A 22,936-nucleotide genomic window follows, 5' to 3' on the forward strand; every position below is an offset into this window, starting at 1 on the left:
CAGGAAGGGAGGGTCATTTAAATGCAAAAATTTAGAAGGTCTATGAGCCTGACATGATGGCAGACCCACTCAGATGACCATATTTTATATAGATGCAGAAAACATTACTTCCAGAGGGAGAGAGATTTCAATCAACACCTGAATACATACATAAATACAGTACATAAACTATTATAATACATGCACTTCACCTTAAACATAAGCCTTTGCCGAATGTGTGTGGGGGGGCTTTTACGCGCGTGCTATGTGGCTCAAGTGTGTGTGTGTGTGTGTGTGTGCTGCATGGGCATGGCATGCGCCTTCAAATGCTTGGCATTGTGATGGACTCACGAGAGCACATAGTCTGTCTGAGTCCATCCCAGCCCGCGCGCGGAGAGAAAACACTGACACAAGGTTTAGGCCTACCGTTGACGTCAAACTTAACACGAATAACAGAGAGCCAAGACCATTTCACCGGTAACTCTGATTCCGAGAATTTCGTGTGGATTTGGGAGAGAGAAGTGCGTACACTTGACCAGTGACCCAGGCAATAGAAGAAAGTAACTGCATGACTGCTACGATCAACATTCCAATCACTTTCTTTTGTCTTTTTTTTCGGTCACAGTCAAAATATTTTGGGTGTTATAACCCTCGGCAATTTTTTTTTTTTACATCAGAGCCGTAAAGAATACTTTTGTTGTTGTGAAACAATCAAAAATATATTTTTTTATCACACTAAATTAGGCAACTGGAAATATCTAAACATATTATTAAATATAATATTTATTATTTTAGCATATAATATCTGGATTCTTACTCTTTCAACATCAAAGCTCTGAGATCCGAAAATGGAGTTGCTGTTGAACATGACGGATTACTACCCTTCCGTTAACGCCACTAACGGCTCCGATTTGAACGACACAGAAGACTATAACCAGTTCGTGCAGCCGGTGTGGCAGATCGCTCTTTGGGCAGTCGCCTACTGCAGCATGGTGTGCGTCTCCATGATCGGTAACCTGGTGGTCATCTGGATCATCCTCGCGCACAAACGCATGAGGACCGTGACCAACTACTTCCTGGTAAACAAACGCATCTTAAAATCTAAAGAAGGAGATGGCTTTTATTTAATTTATTTTAATTATATATATTTGTATTTTAAATGAATGTGTGTGTGTTTGTCTGTGTGTGTGTGTCTCTCTCTCTCTGTCTGTCTGTTTCCCTCTCTCCCTCTATCTGTCTGTCTGATCCCTCTCTTCTTCTCCTCTCAGGTGAACCTAGCCTTTGCAGAGGCGTCCATGTCTGCCTTCAACACAGTGATAAACTTTGCCTACAGTGTCCATAACGAGTGGTACTTTGGTCTGGGCTACTGTCGCTTCCATAACTTCTTCCCCATCGCAGCTGTCTTCGCCAGCATATACTCCATGACCGCCATAGCACTGGACAGGTGAGCAGTGTTTGTGTTTGTTGTCACTGGATTGTACTCCATGACCGCACGACTGCTATAGCTCGGAACAGGTGAGAAACCCTATATACTGTGTGTGTGCATGCGTGTGCATGCTTTTGTGTGTGTGTGTGTGTGTGTGTGCGTGTATGACCACGCCACAGCCAGCTACAGTAAAGAGTACACAACATGTACGGTGCCTTCAGAAAGGATTCATACCCCTTCACTTATTACACATTTTGCATAATTTACATAAGTATTCACACCCCTGAGTCATTACTTTGTAGAAGCAACTTTGGCAGCGATTACAGCTGTGAGTCTTTCTGGGTAAATCTCCAAGAGCTTTCCATACCTGGATTGTGCAGAATTGGCTCATTATTCAACAAAAAAAACTGTCAAGCACTGTCAAATTGATTGTTGATATTTGCTAGACCCCCATTTCCAGCTCTTGCCATATATTTTCAAGTAGATTTAAGTAAACACTGTAACTCAGCCACTCAAGAACTTTCACTGGTAAGCAACTCCAGTGTAAATTTTACCTTGTGTTTTAGGTTATTGTCCTGCTGAAAGGTGAATTCATCTCCCAGTGTCTGGTGGAAAGCAGACTGAACCAGGTTTTCCTCTAGGATTTTGCCTGTGCGTAGCTCCATTCCGTAAATGTTTTATCCTGAAAAACTCTCCAGTGCTTAACGATTACAAGCATACCCATAACATGATGCAGCCATCACTATGCTTGAAAATATGGAAAGTGATTCTCAGTGTGTAGCCTAGCGGTTAAGCACATTGGGCCATTAACCGAAAGGTTGCTGGTTTGAATCCCAGAGTTGGCAAGGTGGAAAAATCTTCCATTCTGCTCTTGAGCAAAGCAGTTAACCCCCAACCAGAACTGTGTATTGATGATGTTGATTAAGGCAGCCCCCTGCACCTGTCTGATTCAGAGGGGTTGGGTTAAATGCGGAAGACACATTTTGGTTGAATGCATTCATTTGTGCAACTGACTAGGTATCTCCTTTCTCAGTAATATATTTTACTGAATCTACCCCAAACATAACACTTTGTATTCAGGACACATGTAAATTGTTTTGCCACATTGCAGTATTACTTACAGGTCTGGACAATCACACTTTTCTCCCATCCCTACCAAACACACCTGATTTAAACTAATTACATTTTTAACTGAAGATCATGATTAGTTGATTATTGGGGTCAGGTGTGTCAGCTGGGGCTGAGGCAAAAGTGTGACACCAATCAGGCCCCCGAGGATTGGAGTTTCCCAGGCCTGCAAGTTTAGTGCCTTGTTGCAAACAGGATGCATGTTGTGGAATATTTTTTGTACAGGCTTCCTTCTTTTCCCTCTGTCATTTAGGTTATTATTGTGGGGTAACTACAATGGCAGTTTTCTCCTATTACAGCCATTCAACTCTGTAACTGTTTTAAAGTCACCATTGGCCTCATGGTGAAATCCCTGAGCCGTTTCCTTCCTCTCAGGCAAATCAAATCGAATCAAATCAAATTTTATTTGTCACATACACATGGTTAGCAGATGTTAATGCGAGTGTAGCGAAATGCTTGTGCTTCTAGTTCCGACAATGCAGTAATAACCAACAAGTAATCTAACTAACAATTCCAAAACTACTGTCTTATACACACAAGTGTAAAGGGATAAAGAATATGTACATAAAGATATATGAATGAGTGATGCTACAGAGCGGCATAGGCAAGATACAGTAGATGGTATCGAGTGCAGTATATGAGATGAGCATGTAAACAAAGTGGCATAGTTAAAGTGGCTAGTGATACATGTATTACATAAAGATGCAGTAGATTATATAGAGTACAGTATATACATATACATATGAGATGAATAATGTAGGGTATGTAAACATATTAGGTAGCATTGTTTAAAGTGGCTAGTGCTATATTTTACATAATTTCCCATCAATTCCCATTATTAAAGTGGCTGGAGTTGAGTCAGTGTGTTGGCAGCAGCCACTCAATGTTAGTGGTGGCTGTTTAACAGTCTGATGGCCTTGAGATAGAAGCTGTTTTTCAGTCTCTCGGTCCCAGCTTTGATGCACCTGTACTGACCTCGCCTTCTGGATGATAGCGGGGTGAACAGGCAGTGGCTCGGGTGGTTGTTGTCCTTGATGATCTTTATGGCCTTCCTGTAACATCGGGTGGTGTAGGTGTCCTGGAGGGCAGGTAGTTTGCCCCCGGTGATGCGTTGTGCAGACCTCACTACCCTCTGGAGAGCCTTACGGTTCTGGGCGGAGTACCAGGTGGTGATACAGCCCGCCAGGATGCTCTCGATTGTGCATCTGTAGAAGTTTGTGAGTGCTTTTGGTGACAAGCCAAATTTCTTCAGCCTCCTGAGGTTGAAGAGGCGCTGCTGCGCATTCTTCACGATGCTGTCTGTGTGGGTGGACCAATTCAGTTTGTCTGTGATGTGTATGCCGAGGAACTTAAAACTTGCTACCCTCTCCACTACTGTTCCATTGATGTGGATAGGGGGGTGTTCCCTCTGCTGTTTCCTGAAGTCCACAATCATCTCCTTAGTTTTGTTGACGTTGAGTGTGAGGTTATTTTCCTGACACCACACTCCGTGGGCCCTCACCTCCTCCCTGTAGGCCGTCTCGTCGTTGTTGGTAATCAAGCCTACCACTGTTGTGTCGTCCGCAAACTTGATGATTGAGTTGGAGGCGTGCGTGGCCACGCAGTCGTGGGTGAACAGGAAGTACAGGAGAGGGCTCAGAACGCACCCTTGTGGGGCCCCAGTGTTGAGGATCAGCGCGGTGGAGATGTTGTTGCCTACCCTCACCACCTGGGGGCGGCCCGTCAGGAAGTCCAGTACCCAGTTGCACAGGGCGGGGTCGAGACCCAGGGTCTCGAGCTTGATGACGAGCTTGGAGGGTACTATGGTGTTAAATGCCGAGCTGTAGTCGATGAACAGCATTCTCACATAGGTATTCCTCTTGTCCAGATGGGTTAGGGCAGTGTGCAGTGTGGTTGAGATTGCATCGTCTGTGGACCTATTTGGGCGGTAAGCAAATTGGAGTGGGTCTAGGGTGTCAGGTAGGGTGGAGGTGATATGGTCCTTGACTAGTCTCTCAAAGCACTTCATGATGACGGAAGTGAGTGCTACGGGGCGGTAGTCGTTTAGCTCAGTTACCTTAGCTTTCTTGGGAACAGGAACAATGGTGGTCCTCTTGAAGCATGTGGGAACAGCAGACAGGGATAGGGATTGATTGAATATGTCCGTAAACACACCAGCCAGCTGGTCTGCGCATGCTCTGAGGGCGCGGCTGGGGATGCCGTCTGGGCCTGCAGCCTTGCGAGGGTTAACACGTTTAAATGTTTTACTCACCTCGGCTGCAGTGAAGGAGAGGCAGCATGTTTTGGTTGCAGGCCGTATCAGTGGCACTGTATTGTCCTCAAAGCGGGCAAAAAAGTTATTTAGTCTGCCTGGGAGCAAGACATCCTGGTCCGTGACGGGGCTGGTTTTCTTTTTGTAATCCGTGATTGACTGTAGACCCTGCCACATACCTCTTGTGTCTGAGCCGTTGAATTGAGATTCTACTTTGTCTCTATACTGACGCTTAGCTTGTTTGATTGCCTTGCGGAGGGAATAGCTGCACTGTTTGTATTCGGTCATGTTTCCGGTCTCCTTGCCCTGATTAAAAGCAGTGGTTCGCGCTTTCAATTTCACGCGAATGCTGCCATCAATCCACGGTTTCTGGTTAGGGAATATTTTAATCGTTGCTATGGGAACGACATCTTCAACGCACGTTCTAATGAACTCGCACACCGAATCAGCGTATTCGTCAATGTTGTCGTCTGACGCAATACGAAACATATCCCAGTCCACGTGATGGAAGCAGTCTTGGAGTGTGGAATCAGATTGGTCCAACCAGCGTTGAACAGACCTCAGCGTGCGAGCTTCTTGTTTTAGTTTCTGTCTGTAGGTAGGGATCAACAAAATGGAGTCGTGGTCAGCTTTTCCAAAAGGAGGGCGGGGCAGGGCCTTATATGAATAGAATAGCAGTGATCCAAGGTTTTGCCAGCCCTGGTTGCGCAGTCGATATGCTGATACAATTTAGGGAGTCTTGTTTTCAGATTAGCCTTGTTAAAATCCCCAGCTACAATGAATGCAGCCTCAGGATGTATGGATTCCAGTTTGCAAAGAGTCAAATAAAGTTTGTTCAGAGCCATCGATGTGTCTGCTTGGGGGGGAATATATACGGCTGTGATTATAATCGAAGAGAATTCCCTTGGTAGATAATGCGGTCGACATTTGATTGTGAGGAATTCTAAATCAGGTGAACAGAAGGACTTGAGTTCCTGTATGCTTTTGTGACCACACCACGTCTCGTTAGCCATAAGGCATACGCCCCCGCCCCTCTTCTTACCAGAAAGATGTTTGTTTCTGTCTGCGCGAAGCGTGGAGAAACCAGCTGGCTGCACTGACTCCGATAGCGTCTCTCCAGTGAGCCATGTTTCCGTGAAGCAAAGAACGTTACAGTCTCTGATGTCCCTCTGGAATGCTACCCTTGCTCGGATTTCATCAACCTTGTTGTCAAGAGACTGGACATTGGCGAGAAGTATACTGGGGAGTGGTGCACGATGTGCCCGTCTCCGGAGTCTGACCAGAAGACCGCTACGTTTCCCTCTTTTACGAAGTAGTTTTTTTGGTCGCCGGCTGGGATCCATTCCGTTGTCCTGAGTGAAAGGCAGAACACAGGATCCGCTTCGTGAAAGTCATATTCTTGGTCGTACTGATGGTGAGTTGACGCTGCTCTTATATTCAGTAGTTCTTCTCGACTGTATGTAATGAAACCTAAGATGACCTGGGGTACTAATGTAAGAAATAACACGTAAAAAAAACAAAAAATTGCATAGTTTCCTAGGAACGCGAAGCGAGGCGGCCAACTCTGTCGGCGCCGGAAGTACTGAGTTAAGAAGGATGCCTGTATCTTTGTAGTGACTGGGTGTATTGATCAGGGGTTGGAACCTGTTCAAGGAATAGAAACGGAACCAGGAACGAAAGTCTGGAACAGAACCGTTATTTTAAAAGCATGGAAAATGGTTAATACCATTATATACTAGTTATATGCTAGTCCCACAAAAAACGTAACAAAGTGAACATGCAAAGCCCTCACTATGTCCCTCAGAAATGCATTACAGCATCTGCCAGCCAGCTGAAAATATTTGTCAGTGTGTGTGCCTGTTTAGGCTACTTGCCCCACCCCTTTTCGAAGGCTGCTGTACTGACGTTATCGTAGGCGACTGTACTGACGTTTGAAGCATGAAAAGATAGGAGAGAGATTTTTAATTAGCTAGAGAAGAATGGATTAACTTTTTTACATGCTACCTAAGGACACTATAGGCCTAGTTAGAAAGCTTGTGAGCTTGCAAGCTCAAAGGACATTCAAAGTTCCTTCATAGAAGGTATAAGTTCCTTCATCGTAGGTATAATTCTTTGGAGCCAATTCAGATAATGCATATCATAACAAGATGCCTACTGCTTCAAGCCTGCTCCTCAACCCTCTCTCCCTCTCTCTTTCTCTGAACAACTAACTTGCCTGCTCTATCCGCACCGATTGGTGATGTAAATGAATGAGCTAAATGGAAAAACCTTTTGATTTCACAGGTTAAAAAAGGAACAAAAAGGAATTATATCAACCGGTACTTTTTTGGGGTTCAAACCGGTTCAGAACCTTTGCTGGTCGGCACAGTGGAACGGATCAAAAATAATAGTGGGTTCTGTTCAGAATGAAACGATTGGAAAATCATTTTGATTCCAAACCCTGGTATTGATATAGCATCCAAAGTTGAATTAATAACTTCACCATGCTTAAAGGGACATACAATGTCCGCTTTTTTGTTGTTGTGCCCATCTACCAGTCGTTGCCCTTCTTTGCGAGACGACATTGGAAAACTTCTCTGGTCCTTGCGGTTGAATCTGTGTTGAAATTCGCTGCTCGACTGAGGGACCTTACAGATCATTTTTACCCCTGAACTTATTTAGGCTTGCCGTAACAAAGGGGTAACAAAGGGGTTGAATACTATTTTGTATTAATTTGTACACATTTTGAAAAATATCATTTGACTTTGACATTATGGAGGATTGTGTTTAGGCCAGTCACAAAAACATCTACATTGAATCCATTTTAAATTCAGGCTGTAACATGTGGATGTGAATACTTTCTGAAGGCAACATGAGTCATAAATCCCCTCTATACTCTTCAGCATTGGCTTCATTACAACAAATATATATATATATATTTAACCTTTAATTAACCAGGCAGGCCAGTCGAGAACAAGTTCTCATTTACAACTGCGACCTGGCCAAGGTAAAGCAAAGCAGTGCGACAAAAACAACACAAAGTTACACATCAACAAACGTACAGCCAAAAACACAATAGAAAAATCTATGTACAGTGTGTGCAAATGTAGTAAGGTTAGGGAGGTAAGGCAATAAATAGGCCATAGTGGTGAAATAATTACAATTTAGCATTAACACTGTAGTGATAGATGTGCAGATGATGATGTGCAAGTAGAGATACTGGGGTGCAAAAGAGCAAGAGGATAAGTAACAATATGGAGATGAGGTAGTTGGGTGTGAAATTTACAGATTGGCTGTGTACAGGTACAGTGATCGGTAAGCAGCTCTGACAGCTGATGCTCAAAGTTAGAGAGGGAGATATAAAACCACAGGATTAGCTTTTGACTTGTCAAATCAAATCAAACTTTATTTGTCACATGTGCCGAATACAACAAGTGAAACGTACAAGTCCTTAACCAACAGTGCAGTTCAAGAAGAGTTAAACAAATATTTAACAAATAAACTAAAGTAAAAAATAAAAAAAGTAACACAATAACACAACAATAACTTAGGCAGGGAGTACCGGTACCGAGTCAGTGTTTTGGGGCACAGGTTAGTTGAGGTCATTTGTACATGTAGGTAGGGGTGAAGTGACTATGCATCGATAATAAACAGCGAGTAGCAGCAAGGGGTGTCAATGTAAATAGTCTGGTGGCCATTTGATTAATTGTTCAGCAGTCTTATGGCTTGGGGGTAGAAGCTGTTAAGGAGCCTTTTGGTCCTAGACTTGGCGCTCCGGAACCACTTACCTTGCGATAGCAGAGAAAACAGTCTGTCTTCCTCTGACACCGCCTATTATATTGGTCCAGAATGGCAGGAAGCTTGGCCCCAGTGATGCCACTACCTTCTGTAGCGCCTTAAGGTCAGATGCCGAGCAGTTGCCATACCAGGCGGTGATGCAACCGGTCAGGATGCTCTCGATGGTGCAGCTGTAGAACTTTTTGAGGATCTGGGGACCCATGCCAAATCTTTTCAGTCTCCAGAAGGGGAAAAGGTTTTGTCGTGCCCTCTTCATGACTGTCTTGGTTTGTTTTGACCATGATAGTTTGTTGGTGATGTGGACACCAAGGAACTTGAAACTCTCTACCCGCTCCATTACAGCCCCATCAATGTTAATGGGGGCCTGTTCGGCCCGCGTGTTCCTGTAGTCCATGATCAGCTCCTTTGTCTTGCTCACACTGATGGAGAGGTTATTGTTCTGGCACCACACTGCCAGGTCTCTAACCTCCTCCCTATAGGCTGACTTGTCAGTGATCAGGCCTACCACTGTTGTGTCATCAGCAAACTTAATGATGCTGTTGTAGTCGTGTTTGACCACGCAGTCATGGGTGAACAGAGAGTACAGGAGGGGACTAAGTACACACCCCTGAGGGGCCCCAGTGTTGAGGATCAGATGGAGCGGCCTGTCAGGAAGTCCAGGATCCAGTTGCAGAGGGAGGTGTTTAGTCCCAGGGTCCTTAGCTTAGTGATGAGCTTCGTGGGCACTATGGTGTTGAACGCTGAGCTGTAGTCAATGAACAGCATTCTCACATAGGTGTTCCTTTTGTCCAGTTGGGAAAGGGCAGTGTAGAGTGCGATTGAGATTGCGTCATCTGTGGATCTGTTGGGGATAGGGTATCTAGGAGGATGCTGTTGATGTGAGCCATGATCAGCCTTTCAAAGCACTTCATTGCTACAGATGTGAGTGGTACGGGGTGGTAATCATTTAGGCAGGTTACCTTCGCTTCCTTGGGCACGGGGACTATGGTGGTCTGCTTGAAACATGTAGGTATTACAGACTCAGTCAGGGAGAGGTTGAAAATGTCAGTGAAGACACTTGATCCGTGCATGCTTTGAGCACACGTCCTGGTAATCCGCGGCTTTGTGAATGTTGACTTGTTTAAAGGTCTTGTCTAGTCACAACTCAAGTGGGTGTTGTGTGTGTGTATATACTGTATGTGTTTGAAATGTGTGTGTATGAGCAACCTTTTCCTCGAGATCCATTCTCTAACCCTGTTTCTCTCTCGCATACTGTCATCAGTATGTCGCCACAGCGTAAGTGTGTTTGAGCAGCCTTTTCCTTCATATCATCCCTGCTCCCTTCTTCTCCATCCCTCCTTCTCTCCATCCCTTGTTCTGGGTTCACTGTCAGAACATAGATCCCCCTCTCATTAGTCTGTCACCACAATGTCAGAACAATCTGAACATTCCAGCATTTTCAGTAGTCAGCTTTCAGCTCTCTCTCTCTCTCTCTCTCTCTCTCTCTCTCTCTCTCTCTCTCTCTCTCTCTCTCTCTTTCTCTTTCTCTCTCTCGCTCTCTCTCTCTCTCTCTCTCTCTCTCTCTCTCTCTCTCTCTCTCTCTCTCTCTCGTGTGTATGTGTATGTGTGAGAGAGAGAGAGAGAGAGAGAGAGAGAGAGAGAGAGAGCAGCCTTTGCCCCATTTGATGCTCACACAGAGTGCCCAGCAAACCGGGAACATTCTCAGAACATGACCTAAGATTCCCCTTAACTTCCAGTTAGGGTTTGAGCTAACATGAGGATGATAACATCCCACAAACATTCAACTTTTTTTTGGGGGGGATTACCAAAGATTTCAAGTATATTTCAAGTATATTTGAACCTGTGATCTGCCATCTTCAAGCCGCCGGCTACTTAGTCTGCTGCGCCAACAGGATCAGAATGTTTCCAGTGGATTTCCCGTTGTACTGAAATCCTTCAATGATGGTCTAAACTATGGCTGTACACTATGTCTTAGTACACATGTATGTACACCGCACCGAAATCTCCCAGGCAATAATTTAACATGATTTTTTGAAATCAAGTTTTGTCGGGAAAAAACACAAGTCAGAACAACTTTACAGAATATAAAGAAGACGAGTAAATAATACTAGAGGATACTTCTTTTTCTAGAGTTATTCTCTCTTCCACAACCTGGAAGTCAGAGTAAATGTGCCAACAGCTTTATATTTGGGCGAAAGTCCAATCCCAGTGGCGCAGTGGCTTCACTCCAGGGATACCATTCCAAAGTACTACGCTATTCTACAATAAATGTAGAATACATTGTCATGGGACTGACTTGATGAAAGAAACCTCCGTGGCCTGTTCAAGATGTAACGTTATCATTCTGGAAAGTCTAGGCATGACGTTCTGAGAACGTTGAGGGAACGTTTTGTGCACCCTGATGCAAACGTTGTAAGAATGTCCTCACGACCGGACAGATTTACATGTTTCTTTTCGGGGTACCTACCGTATAGCTCTGGTAATGTACCCACACTGTTCCCACAACCTAATGAAATGTTCCTCGGGAACCTTTAAAGAAGTCAGGACCCAGCATGTTCCGTCGACATTCTTGCGACAACAACGGGATGTGTTGCGCACCCGAGTAGAAAACATTGGCTGAATGTCAGCACAACTGGACAGTTTTCGGCTCCCAAAACACTATCTCTTGTCATATCCACACAATGTTCCCACAACCGAAATACATTTTTTCTGAACGTTAAAAACAAGTGTTTTGGGAACATTCTTTTGACATCACGTGAGTGTTTTTTTTTGCACTGTAATTTTTTTTTGTATAATCATCCCCACAACTGTACAGTTTTAGTGTTTTGGGAACATATGTTTAGTGATATCCCCACCATGTTACCACCAGACTGTTCGTAATACAACATTCTGGGAACCTTGAAAGAACAGACGAAATGTGTTCTGGGAACTTTCCTACAACATCAGGCAAGTATTTTATACAAACATTGTATAATCATCAGCGCACCTGGACAGTTCTTGTGTTATGAGAACCACAGTTGGGCTGTGGTTCACAGAGGGTGGTGCAGTCAGCCCAAAGCATCACCGGGGTGCACACTGCCTGCCCTACAGGACATCTACAGCACCCGGTGTCACAGGAAGGCCTTATTCACTGTTACTAGCCGGCTCTCACCCGGTTCTCGACCCTGCACCTTAGAGACTGCTGCCCTATGTACATAGTGTCATTGAACACTGGTCACTTTAATAATGTTTACATATTGTTTTACCCACTTTATATGTACATGTATATACTGTATTCTAGTCAAGGCTCATCCTATATAACTACTGCTGTACACACAAATCAAATCAAATCAAATTTATTTATATAGCCCTTCGTAAATCAGCTGATATCTCAAAGTGCTGTACAGAAACCCAGCCTAAAACCCCAAACAGCAAGCAATGCAGGTGTAGAAGCACGGTGGCTAGGAAAAACTCCCTAGAAAGGCCAAAACCTAGGAAGAAACCTAGAGAGGAACCAGGCTATGTGGGGTGGCCAGTCCTCTTCTGGCTGTGCCGGGTGGAGATTATAACAAAACATGGTCAAGATGTTCAAATGTTCATAAATGACCAGCATGGTCGAATAATAATAAGGCAGAATAGTTGAAACTGGAGCAGCAGCACAGTCAGGTGGACTGGGGACAGCAAGGAGTCATCATGTCAGGTATTCCTGGGGCATGGTCCTAGGGCTCAGGTCCTCCGAGAGAGAGAAAGAAAGAAAGAAAGAGTATTCAAATACTGTCCATGCTGTCTATACACAACATTATATGTTCAAAAGTTTGGGGTCATTTAGAAAAGAACACAGACACTGGACAGATAAACTCTGCCAAGAAGGCCAGCATCCCGGAGTCGCCTCTTCACCATTGACATTGAGACTGGTCTTTTGCGGGTACTGGTGTGGGTGAATGGATGATCCCCGCATGTGTATTTCCCACCGTAAAGCATGGAGGAGGAGGTGTTATGGTGTGGGGGTGCTTTGTTGGTGACAATATCTGTGATTTATTTAGAATTCAAGGCACACTTAACCAGCATGCTACCACAGCATTCTGCAGCAATATGCCATCCCATCTGGTTTGGCATATAATTTGTTTTTCAACAGGACAATTACCCAAAACACCACCAGGCTTTGTAACGGCTATTTTACCAAGAAGGAGAGTGATTGAGTGCTCTCATCAGATGACCTGGGCTCCACAATCCCCCAACCTCAACCAAATTGAGATGGTTTGGGATGAGTCGGACCGCAGAGTGAAGGAAAAGCAGCCAACAAGTGCTCAGCATATGTGGGAACTCCTTCAAGACTGTTGGAAAAGCATTCCAGGTGATGCTGGTTGAGAGAATGCCAAGATTGTGCAAAGCATATTTGGATTTGTTAACACTTTTTTAGTTACTACATGATTCCATATGTGTTATTTGATAGTTTTGATGTCTTCACTATTATTCTACAATGTAGAAAATAGTAAAAATAAAGAAAACCCATGGAATGAGTCGGTGTTCTAAAACTATTGACCGGTAGTGCATGTATGTTTATATTCCTGTCTCTGACACTGCACGTTCTGATATTAATTTATTTTATTTTTCTGTTTTATGTGTATATTGTTTTATTACATTTTTGCTAGGTATGACTGCACTGTTGGAGCTAGAAACACAAGCATTTTGCTGCACCCGTGATAACATCTGTAAGTCTGTGCACGCGACCAAAACACTTTGATTTGATTTGTCGCAACCTTGCAAATGCTCTGGGAACTTTAACAGAACCAACTTTGTTTTGCTGGGTGTTTCAAAAGGTGTGTCTGCGGATGATCGATTTGACCTCAACAGGCAGAGGGAAGGAGGGAGAGGAGGATAGAGAGGGAGGTAGGGATAGAGAAAGGCAGGGAGAAAATGAGAATGGAATGGGAAGGGGCAATAATCAAGCGCCTAGAGGGGAGGGGAGGAGAAGAGGAGCGGACGGGAGGAGAGGGAGAAGGGGTGGAAAGGATGAAGCAGAGGAAGGGTCTGCATGTGTGTGTATGTGTGTGTGTTACTGATCACAATGTGTGTGTGTGTGTGTGTGTGTGTGTGTGTGTGTGTGTGTGTGTATGTGTATGTGTGTTTGTTCCAGATACATGGCTATCATCCACCCCTTGAGGCAGAGGTTGTCTTCGACAGAGACCCGTGTAGTGATCGGAGTGATCTGGGTGTTAGCTCTACTGTTGGCCTTCCCCCAGTACTTCTACTCAGCTACAGAGCAGCTGCCTGGTAGGACTGTCTGCTACATCCAATGGCCCGACTACACCAACAACACAACCATGGACTTCAAGAAGATGTGAGTACTGACACACACACACACACACACACACACAAATTAGTTTGTTTACTGGAAGCATTAGACATTAGAGAATAAACTGCATCATTTTCTGTCTGTAAAATCTGATTTAGTACTCACTTCCTTTTTCTGTCTTTGAGCTAAGGGTGATCCCACACCATGATAGCCCCCAAATATTTTTTTTGTATCACAGATTGTTCTGGCAATTCTCACAGGTCAAAGAAAGGCCTAAAATTGCCACTTTCATCATGATTTTATGGTAAAAAAAATATCATATCAAACATCCTTCCAATGCAGTTTCTGTGTGAGAATTGCCAGAACAATCTGAGATACCAAAAAATATTTCCGGCCCATACTGGAATGGAATCACTCTGAAATGTTTGTAACATCCTAGTCTAGTGGAATAGATTCATGAGTCTATCCAACCTCGATTAGTCAACAGATTGATTAAGAACCAGACACATAGTAGATGCACAGCTTCTGGGTGTTGTGTTACGAAGAACCATCGTTAGGCAGAAGTCGTAGGACTTCAAGGACTTGAATTAATTGCATTGCTGTTGTTGTTTTTCTGGGGGTTTTTTTTGTAGTGTCGTGTCGTCTATTGATGCTGTGTGGCCATGTTATGTATCTGGTGCATTTTGTCTGGCACACAGAAAATAAGCACATTCAAATCAAGTATATTAAAGATATGAATATTCCTCATTAACTGCCTAGGCTCCCTAGACAGCCATGTTCCAAACCGGGACAATATACTATAAGTTCTTCTCTATAAATGATACCAGTTTCATATTGTTAGTCAATGACGCAGCATTTAAGAGCGTAATTGACATGATGTATTATTTTTTTGTTTCAAAGGATAATATTTATATGGAAAAACAAGATATGCAAAAATTCTTCTTACAGCACATTTCTCCTTCGTTTGGCACCCCATCAATTTATCACAAAGCATGACCATTTCTTTTGATTGTTTTGACAAATGGTTATAATGTCATGTGGTGCAATCGTCTGATGTTGCCTTTGAACGACAGAAGTGTTGTGAATTTGTAACTCATAAGAAAACTGCAAAGATTTAACTTTGGCATACATATTTGATGATATAATGAAATACTGTCCAAATATTTGGCTAGGATGGAATTATTTTCTTTGAAATACTTGAATAATTCTATTTGAAAATCACTAACATCATATAGTGCAACCAGCCGTAGAAGGGGATTTTTTTAAACTACATAACACTATTTCTGTCCATGTGTCATGATATGACATCAAAGCCCACGCTGGAGTGGACCCTCCAATTCAGCAGAAACAAATCTCCCACAAATGTTCACATCTCTGTCCTCTGTCATGACAGGGGATGATTTTCAATGTCATAATGGTTAGGACCCCGTGTGGCTCTGGAGACAATTTGTTCCTGAAGCTTCTGCGCATGTCTTTATTTTGTACTTTGGACACTCTGCTATAATCGTAGAGAGCAGGCTACTCTGGCAAATGGTTCTCCTTTTAATAAAGTCAGATCAAAGTGGAATCAATGTCTGCACGATCACATAATGATAGTACCTACCTATGATACTATGATAGTTCTACCGAACAGAATATAGAGGCATAGTATAATGTTACTGGAAGACAAAAACACCACCACATTTTTCTCTCATATGGCCAAAACTCAACTGCGTGCCACGAGGAAAAAGACACAGGTGGGCAATGCTACAGTTTGTTAACACCCTATGCTATAAAATTCTTTCACTGTACATCATTGAAAACAACACTGTAAGCCCTATAACTCAATACGATCTTATGTGCAGATCCCTGTTAAACTGATTGAGATCAAATGGTTGATGCTGCAAGGCCGTTTCACCGGTAAAACTTGAAGAATTATCATTCACGATTGACAGTGAGATATGTGAAGGGAAGGAGACCAACAAAATGTGAGTGTGAAGTACAGGTATTAAGAAACACACGTGCAGAACGTGATCCCCATATGCACAGAAGATTTGGGACCTTCCGCGTTTGGAAGAAAAAGAAAGTCGGATCCGCAGCCAACGCTTTTGTTTAATCATGTCACATGACTTGGCGTTTAACCTTTTATTTTAAGCCTTTTCCAAATGAGAATTAGACCAAAAATGTAAGCAATTGTCTGAGGATGTTGCCAGACCGTCTGATACAAAAAGAAAAGGGGACAGTTTGATGAAAAAGCTTGAAATAAAGGTTCAAATCCAGGTCACGTGACACGATTAACCAAAACACAGGGCACTACGTACCACTAATATCAAATGGCATATAATAGAAACATGTATTTGTTACAAATGAAGGTGCATATGAGAAATTCCATGACAACCTTTGAACGGAGAGTTAAAAGACACTTTTGTTTCAGTTATGCCTGTTTTCAGTCACTAGCCCACCGAGACTTTATGGTTGCGTTTGTAAATTCACTCGGGCTATCTACTCCAAATTCACTCGGGCTATCTACTCCAAATTCACTCGGGCTATCTACTCCAAATTCACTCGGGCTATCTACTCCAAATTCACTCGGGCTATCTACTCCAAATTCACTCGGGCTATCTACTCCAATAATTTTGCACGCCCAATTTTTCAGTTTTTGATTTGTTAAAAAAGTTTGAAATATCCAATAAATGTCGTTCCACTTCATGAGTGTCCCACTTGTTGTTGATTCTTCACAAAAAAATACAGTTTTATATCTTTATGTTTGAAGCCTGAAATGTGGCAAAAGGTCGCAAAGTTCAAGGGGGCCGAATACTTTCGCAAGGCACTGTATATACACTAACCGGTCACAAGTTTTTCTTTATTTTTTATTATTTTCTACATTGTAGAATAATAGTGAAGACATCAAAACTTTGAAATAACACATATGGAATCATGGAGTAACCAAAAAAGTGTTAAACAAATCAAAACATATTTGAGATTCTTCAAAGTAGCCACCATTTGCCTTGATGACAGCTTTGCACACTCTTGGCATTCTCTCAACCAGCTTCATGGGGTCACCTGGGGCTGGATTCACAAAACATTACTAACGAAAAAACGTAAGAAGTTTCTTAAGGAAAAAAATAAGAAGATAGTTCGTATACGCAATTCCTCAAAATGTTCTTAGGAATTTGTGGTTCTCTTAGGAACTTCGTAAATATCTTCTTATGTGTCATTGACATTCTATGTGTCATTTGAGACACATATGTGTCATTATGTGTCATTTGAGATTCTACAAATAGCCACCCTTTTCCTTGGGGTGGCCTACCCCTTCGGGGCTGAGCCGTAGTTGCTCCTAGATGTTTCCACTTCACAATAACAGCACTTACAGTTGACCGGGGCAGCTCTAGCAGGGCAGAAATTTGACGAACTGACTTGTTGGACATTGAAAGTATTGGACGTTGAAAGTCACTGAGCTCTTCAGTAAGGCCATTCTACTGCTAATGTTTGTCTATGGAGATTGCATGGCTGCGTACTTGGTTTTATACACCTGTTAGCAACAGGTGTGGCTGAAATACCCGAATCCACTAATTTGAAGGTGTGTCCACATACTTTTGTATATATAGTGAATGTACATGTCCATTGCCTCTGCTTCGATGACGATGGCAGTATTACCAGTTCTTGTTAATCAGTTCATTATCAGTTCAAGTATCATTAGTTCATGTTAATTCATTAACTTGACATTTTTTACTCGAAAAACCTTATTTATCAATTGCCCAAGAACCACAAAGTGATCTTTTTGGCTATTAAAAAATTCTTTATTACAGAATTTACTCTACTAATTACCTGACGTTATTGATTTTATAGTTCCTAAACACACACACACACACGTGCATGTGGATGCACATGGTCCTGGCTTTTTCCTAGTTGTCTCGGGCCGATTACGGGCATTTCCACTTCTAAAGGAAAAGTTGCGGCGTTCGCGGACATCCCATTAATCCCAGTAAATCCCAGTAAACACTGCTTATATCGGCTCAATCGGAAATTGCCTTTAAAAGCCGCAATGCCTGTAACCCACGATCGGATTGAATCCCGGCATCACTAGTTTCACTGTTTTCGCTCTCCCTGTCCCCACTTTTTCTGCCTCTCTCTCTCACTTGTTCTTGACGTTTTTCTCGCCCTCCACCTGCTCTCCCTCTCCCTCTCTCATGAGTATATGTGTGTGTGTGTGTGTGTGTGTGTGTGTGTGTGTGTGTGTGTGTGTGTGTGTGTTATTTAGTATCCCCATTAGTCTCAGGTGTTGAAGGAATTGAAGTCATTTCCATAAGCAGCTGACTCCCTGTAGTTAGTCTGATGGTAAAATTAGGGGCTAGGAGATGATAAATCCTCGTGACCTTCCCTCCTTCCTCTTCCTCTTCCCTCCCCCTCTCCTCTCCTGCTCTCAGTTAATTGATTTCATGCATCTTTCAGTGAGTCTCGCTACTCCCTGTAGCGAGACCGATAATCAATCAGCAGACAGTATGTGTGTGTGTGTGTGTGTGTGTGTGTGTGTGTGTGTGTGTGTGTGTGTGTGTGTGTGTGTGTGTGTGTGTGTGTGGACAGGCGGACGCAGAGATAAGGAAGCACTTCAGAACTCTGTGTTCCACTAGACTACTATCTGAGTGACATCCCTGTCCGACTTTCTCATTTTGTGTGTAATAATTTGGCGGGTCCCTGTATTTGTATAGGTGTGCATTTTTACGCATGTGTGAATTTGAAAAGTTTTTGCATATTCCACTCTCCCTGAGACACCCTCGGAGATTGTGGTCATAGCCAGGGATCTGCCAATATTAATGGCGACACTGGAGAAACTAGGGTTAAGTGCCCTTGCTCAAGGGCTCACTTTGACAGATCTGTGTATGTGTCTAACTAACTCTCTATGTGTGTAGGTACTATTTGTCTGTTGTGTTGCTTTACTATTTCCTGCCGCTGTGCATTATGGGATGTGCCTACCTGGTGGTGGGCTTGTCCCTGTGGGCGGGGACAATCCCTGGAGACTCCACCCACCGCTACCGAGAACAGCTCATCGCCAAACGCAAGGTACACACACAATCAACCACACACACACACACACACACACACACACACACACACACACACACACACACACACACACACACACACACACACACACACACACACACACACACACACACACACACACACACACACACACACAAGTAAGCATGACACAGCGGGGAACCTATTAATTAAGTAGATATTCTTAGGCAAATTACTAAATTGCTTTCATCTCTCTCTATTTCCCACTCCCTTTCTCGCTCTCTCTTTATTTCTCCCTCCCTTTCTCTCTCTCTCTCTCTCTATTTCTCCCTCCCTTTCTCTCTCTCTCTCTCTCTCTCTCTCTCTCTCTCTCTCTCTCTCTCTCTCTCTCTCTCTCTATTTCCCACTCCCTTTCTCTCTCTCCCGCTCTATTTCTCCCTCCCTCCCTCCCTCCCTCCCTCCCTCCCTCCCTCCCTCCCTCCCTCCCTCCCTCCCTCCCTCCCTCCCTCCCTCCCTCCCTCCCTCCCTCCCTCCCTCCCTCTTTCTCTCTCTATTTCCCACTCCCTTTCTCTCTCTCTATTTCTCCCTCTCTCTCTCTCTCTCTCTCTCTCTCTCTCTCTCTCAATTTCCCACTCCCTTTCTCTCTCTCTATTTCTCCCTCGCTTTCTCTCTCTCTATTTCTCCCTCCCTTTCTCTCTCTCTACTTCTCCCTCCCTTTCTCTCTCAATTTCTCCCTCCCTTTCTTTCTTTCTCTCTCTCTCTATTTCTCACTCCCTTTCTCTCTCTCTCTCTATTTCTCACTCCCTTTCTCTCTCTCTCTCTATTTCTCCCTCCCGTTTTCTCTCTCCCTCCATCCCCCTCCCCTCTCTCTGGGTAGTGAAGATGATGACCGCAAGGAACCTCTTAAATGAATATTCTTAGGCAAACCCCTGAATTTCCTTCAACTCTCTAACCTCCCTCTCAGGTAGTGAAGATGATGATCGTGGTGGTGTGTACGTTTGCGGTGTGCTGGCTGCCGTACCACATCTACTTCCTGCTCCAGCAGTTCCACCCTGACCCCATGCAGCTGTTCGAGTGGCGCTACATCCAGCAGGTCTACCTGGCTGTCATGTGGTTGGCCATGAGCTCCACCATGTACAACCCTATCATCTACTGCTGTCTCAATGACAGGTGGGCTTACCTACATACACAGACATCCACACACTGTTCTGTGGGTGGCTATGAGCTGTTCCCATTTGTCTCTTTGTTCCTCTGTCTGTCTCTATATGTATATGTATCCCTCTCTAGGTTCAGAGCAGGCTTTCAGCAGGTGTTCTGTTGGTGTCCGTGTGTTCCTGCAGGCTCCTACGAGGGACTGGAACTCAAGTCCACCAGCTACCTACAAACTCAGGTGTGTGTGTGTGTGTGTTTCAAGTCCGTGTACTTTGTATATGCATGAATGTGTGTATAAACTTTGTTTCCTTTATCTCGGTTTCCAGGTGAGTGTGTACCGAGCCAGCCGGACGGAGACCAGTGTGTCGACGGTTCTGCAGCCTACTGAGGAGGAGTGCTGTGGGGCCGAGCTGCCAGCTAGCGCCCCTATCAGCCAGACAACTCTGGAGCTCACCTCCATGGACTCACAATCAGCCCCAAACACCCCCGACAGCCCTGTTTTTTTGCGGCCGACGCAACATGGATTAGTAGCTCAATAAACGCCTAACTGGGCTGGTGTCTGAAACATTTCTGCAGATATATGTGCATTAGTATGGTGCCAACTAGTTCACCAATAAGTATTTAACAGGACTAGCATCGAGAGCGCTTCTGTAGGCAGACGTGGTTTTGGTGGACTACGACCTGCAGTTCTATTATTCTTGTCTAGTATACCTAACCAGGCCAAGTGGGGAGCACATTAAGGATTCTTTCCATCATTCACCACACCGTTCCTGTGTACCCCCTGCCTCACCCCCCCTGCATTCCAGAACCATAGGGCTGTGTTTGGAACACTCAGACCGCCACGTCCCTCAGCAACAACAGCAGCCACGGGTCTCTCGCTAAGGAAACACTGATGATTGTGTGTGCGCGTGCATGTGTGTGTATGTGTGAACAGTGTCAGGCAGGGTGTGTGCCTGCCTCCATTTGTTTCTTCGTGCAAGCGCGTGTTGTGTGTGCGTGTGCGTGGGTTCGTTTGTGCAAGCGTGTGTGTGTGTGGATTTCTGCGAGGTGATGTGTGCTGGTCCAGCACTTGTTGTCAGGGATTGCTGCTCAAAGCCAACAATGTGCGGGGCAGTACTCTGTCTGTCTGGTCAGAGCACAGGGCAGATACACTACATGGCTAAAAGTATGTGGACGCCTGCTCGTCGAACATCTCATTCCAATATCATGGGCATTAATATGGAGTTGTTCCCCCCTTTGCTGCTATAATAGCCTCCGCTCTTCTGGGAAGGCTTTCCACTAGATGTTGGAACATTGCTGTGGGGACATGCTTCCAGTCAGCCACAAGAGCATTAGTGAGGTCGGGCACTGATGTTGGGAAATTAGGCCCGGCTCGCAGTCGGCGCTCCGATTCATCCCAAAGGTGTTCGATGGGGTTGAGGTCAGGGCTCTGTACATGCCAGTCAAGTTCTTTTTACACCGATCTCGATCACCATTTCTGTATGGACCTCGCTTTGTGCAGGGGGGCATTGTCATGCTAAAACAGGAATGGGCCTTCCCCAAACTGTTGCCACAAAGTTGGAAGCACAGAATCATCTAGAATGTCATTGTATGCTGTAGCGTTAAGATTTCACATCACGGGAACTAAGGGGCCTAGTCCTAACCATGAATTAAAAAGCCCTGGACCATAATTCCACTGTGGATTTGTCCGTCAGACTGCCAGATGCAAGACTCCTAGTCCAGGACCATTTAAGAATGGTCTTTGAATGAGTAGGTAATGGTCAACGATGTTGAATGCCTTGGAAAGGTCTACAAATAGGGGAGCACAATGTTTTTTATGATCTAGGCAATTTAACACATAATCTAAAACAAGCATTAATTGAGAGTCAGGTGAACTACTGCTCTGTGGTCTGGGGAAATGCAACAGCAAGTGACATTAGGAGGCTGCAGATTGCACAGAACAACGCTGCAAGGATTGTTTTAAGGTGATATTGGTATATATGGTTCTTCTGTTGCAGTCATGCGCAATGCTCTTGGTTGGTCATCAATCAACAAGATAATTGAAAGAAACATGCTTATTTTATTTCATAATATACACCATTTAAAACGGCCAAACTCTATTCACAACAGTATTCAGTTGGTAAGAGACAGTCCTTCAGTCAATACTAGGAATAGATTGTCCAGACAGAAAAGAGAAATGGGCAAAATAACATTTCGATTTAGAGCAGTAAAGAAATTGAATAATTTATCTGAGCAAACCAGAAACCTTTCAATATATAGATTCCAACAATAGCATCATTTAAATATAACACATAGGAAACACATAGGAAAGTTGTGCTGGACTGTGGTCGATGAAGAATCAATCTGTCTGTTTAGACTGTTACAGTGTTTATCTGGTCAGTATGTCCGTGTATTATGTCTGTTTAGACTGTTACAGTGTTTATCTGGTCAGTATGTCCGTGTATTATGTCTGTTTAGACTGTTACAGTGTTTATCTGGTCAGTATGTCCGTGTATTATGTCTGTTTAGACTGTTACAGTGTTTATCTGGTCAGTATGTCCGTGCATTATGTCTGTTTAGACTGTTACAGTGTTTATCTGGTCAGTATGTCCGTGTATTATGTCTGTTTAGACTGTTACAGTGTTTATCTGGTCAGTATGTCCGTGTATTATGTCTGTTTAGACTGTTACAGTGTTTATCTGGTCAGTATGTCCGTGTATTATGTCTGTTTAGACTGTTACAGTGTTTATCTGGTCAGTATGTCCGTGTATTATGTCTGTTTAGACTGTTACAGTGTTTATCTGGTCAGTATGTCCGTGCATTATGTCTGTTTAGACTGTTACAGTGTTTATCTGGTCAGTATGTCCGTGTATTATGTCTGTTTAGACTGTTACAGTGTTTATCTGGTCAGTATGTCCGTGTATTATGTCTGTTTAGACTGTTACAGTGTTTATCTGGTCAGTATGTC

The 22,936-nt window shown here is 43.8% G+C and overlaps 1 protein-coding gene across 1 annotated transcript; it reads left to right on the forward strand.

Annotated features, from left to right (window-relative positions):
• Positions 1-479: 479 nt before the first annotated feature.
• On the forward strand, positions 480-21,896 carry LOC110509316 (substance-P receptor-like). Its single transcript, XM_036968104.2, has 7 exons — positions 480-1,058; positions 1,248-1,423; positions 13,678-13,881; positions 18,726-18,876; positions 19,802-20,007; positions 20,125-20,227; positions 20,316-21,896. The coding sequence occupies exons 1-7, from the start codon at positions 828-830 to the stop codon at positions 20,526-20,528; spliced, it is 1,284 nt and encodes a 427-aa protein (XP_036823999.2). The 5' UTR covers positions 480-827; the 3' UTR covers positions 20,529-21,896.
• The last annotated feature ends 1,040 nt before the right edge of the window (positions 21,897-22,936 follow it).

This window comes from Oncorhynchus mykiss, chromosome 29 (genome assembly GCF_057628025.1).
Source record: "Oncorhynchus mykiss isolate SJ-2025 chromosome 29, ASM5762802v1, whole genome shotgun sequence".
Taxonomy (NCBI): Eukaryota; Metazoa; Chordata; class Actinopteri; order Salmoniformes; family Salmonidae; genus Oncorhynchus; species Oncorhynchus mykiss.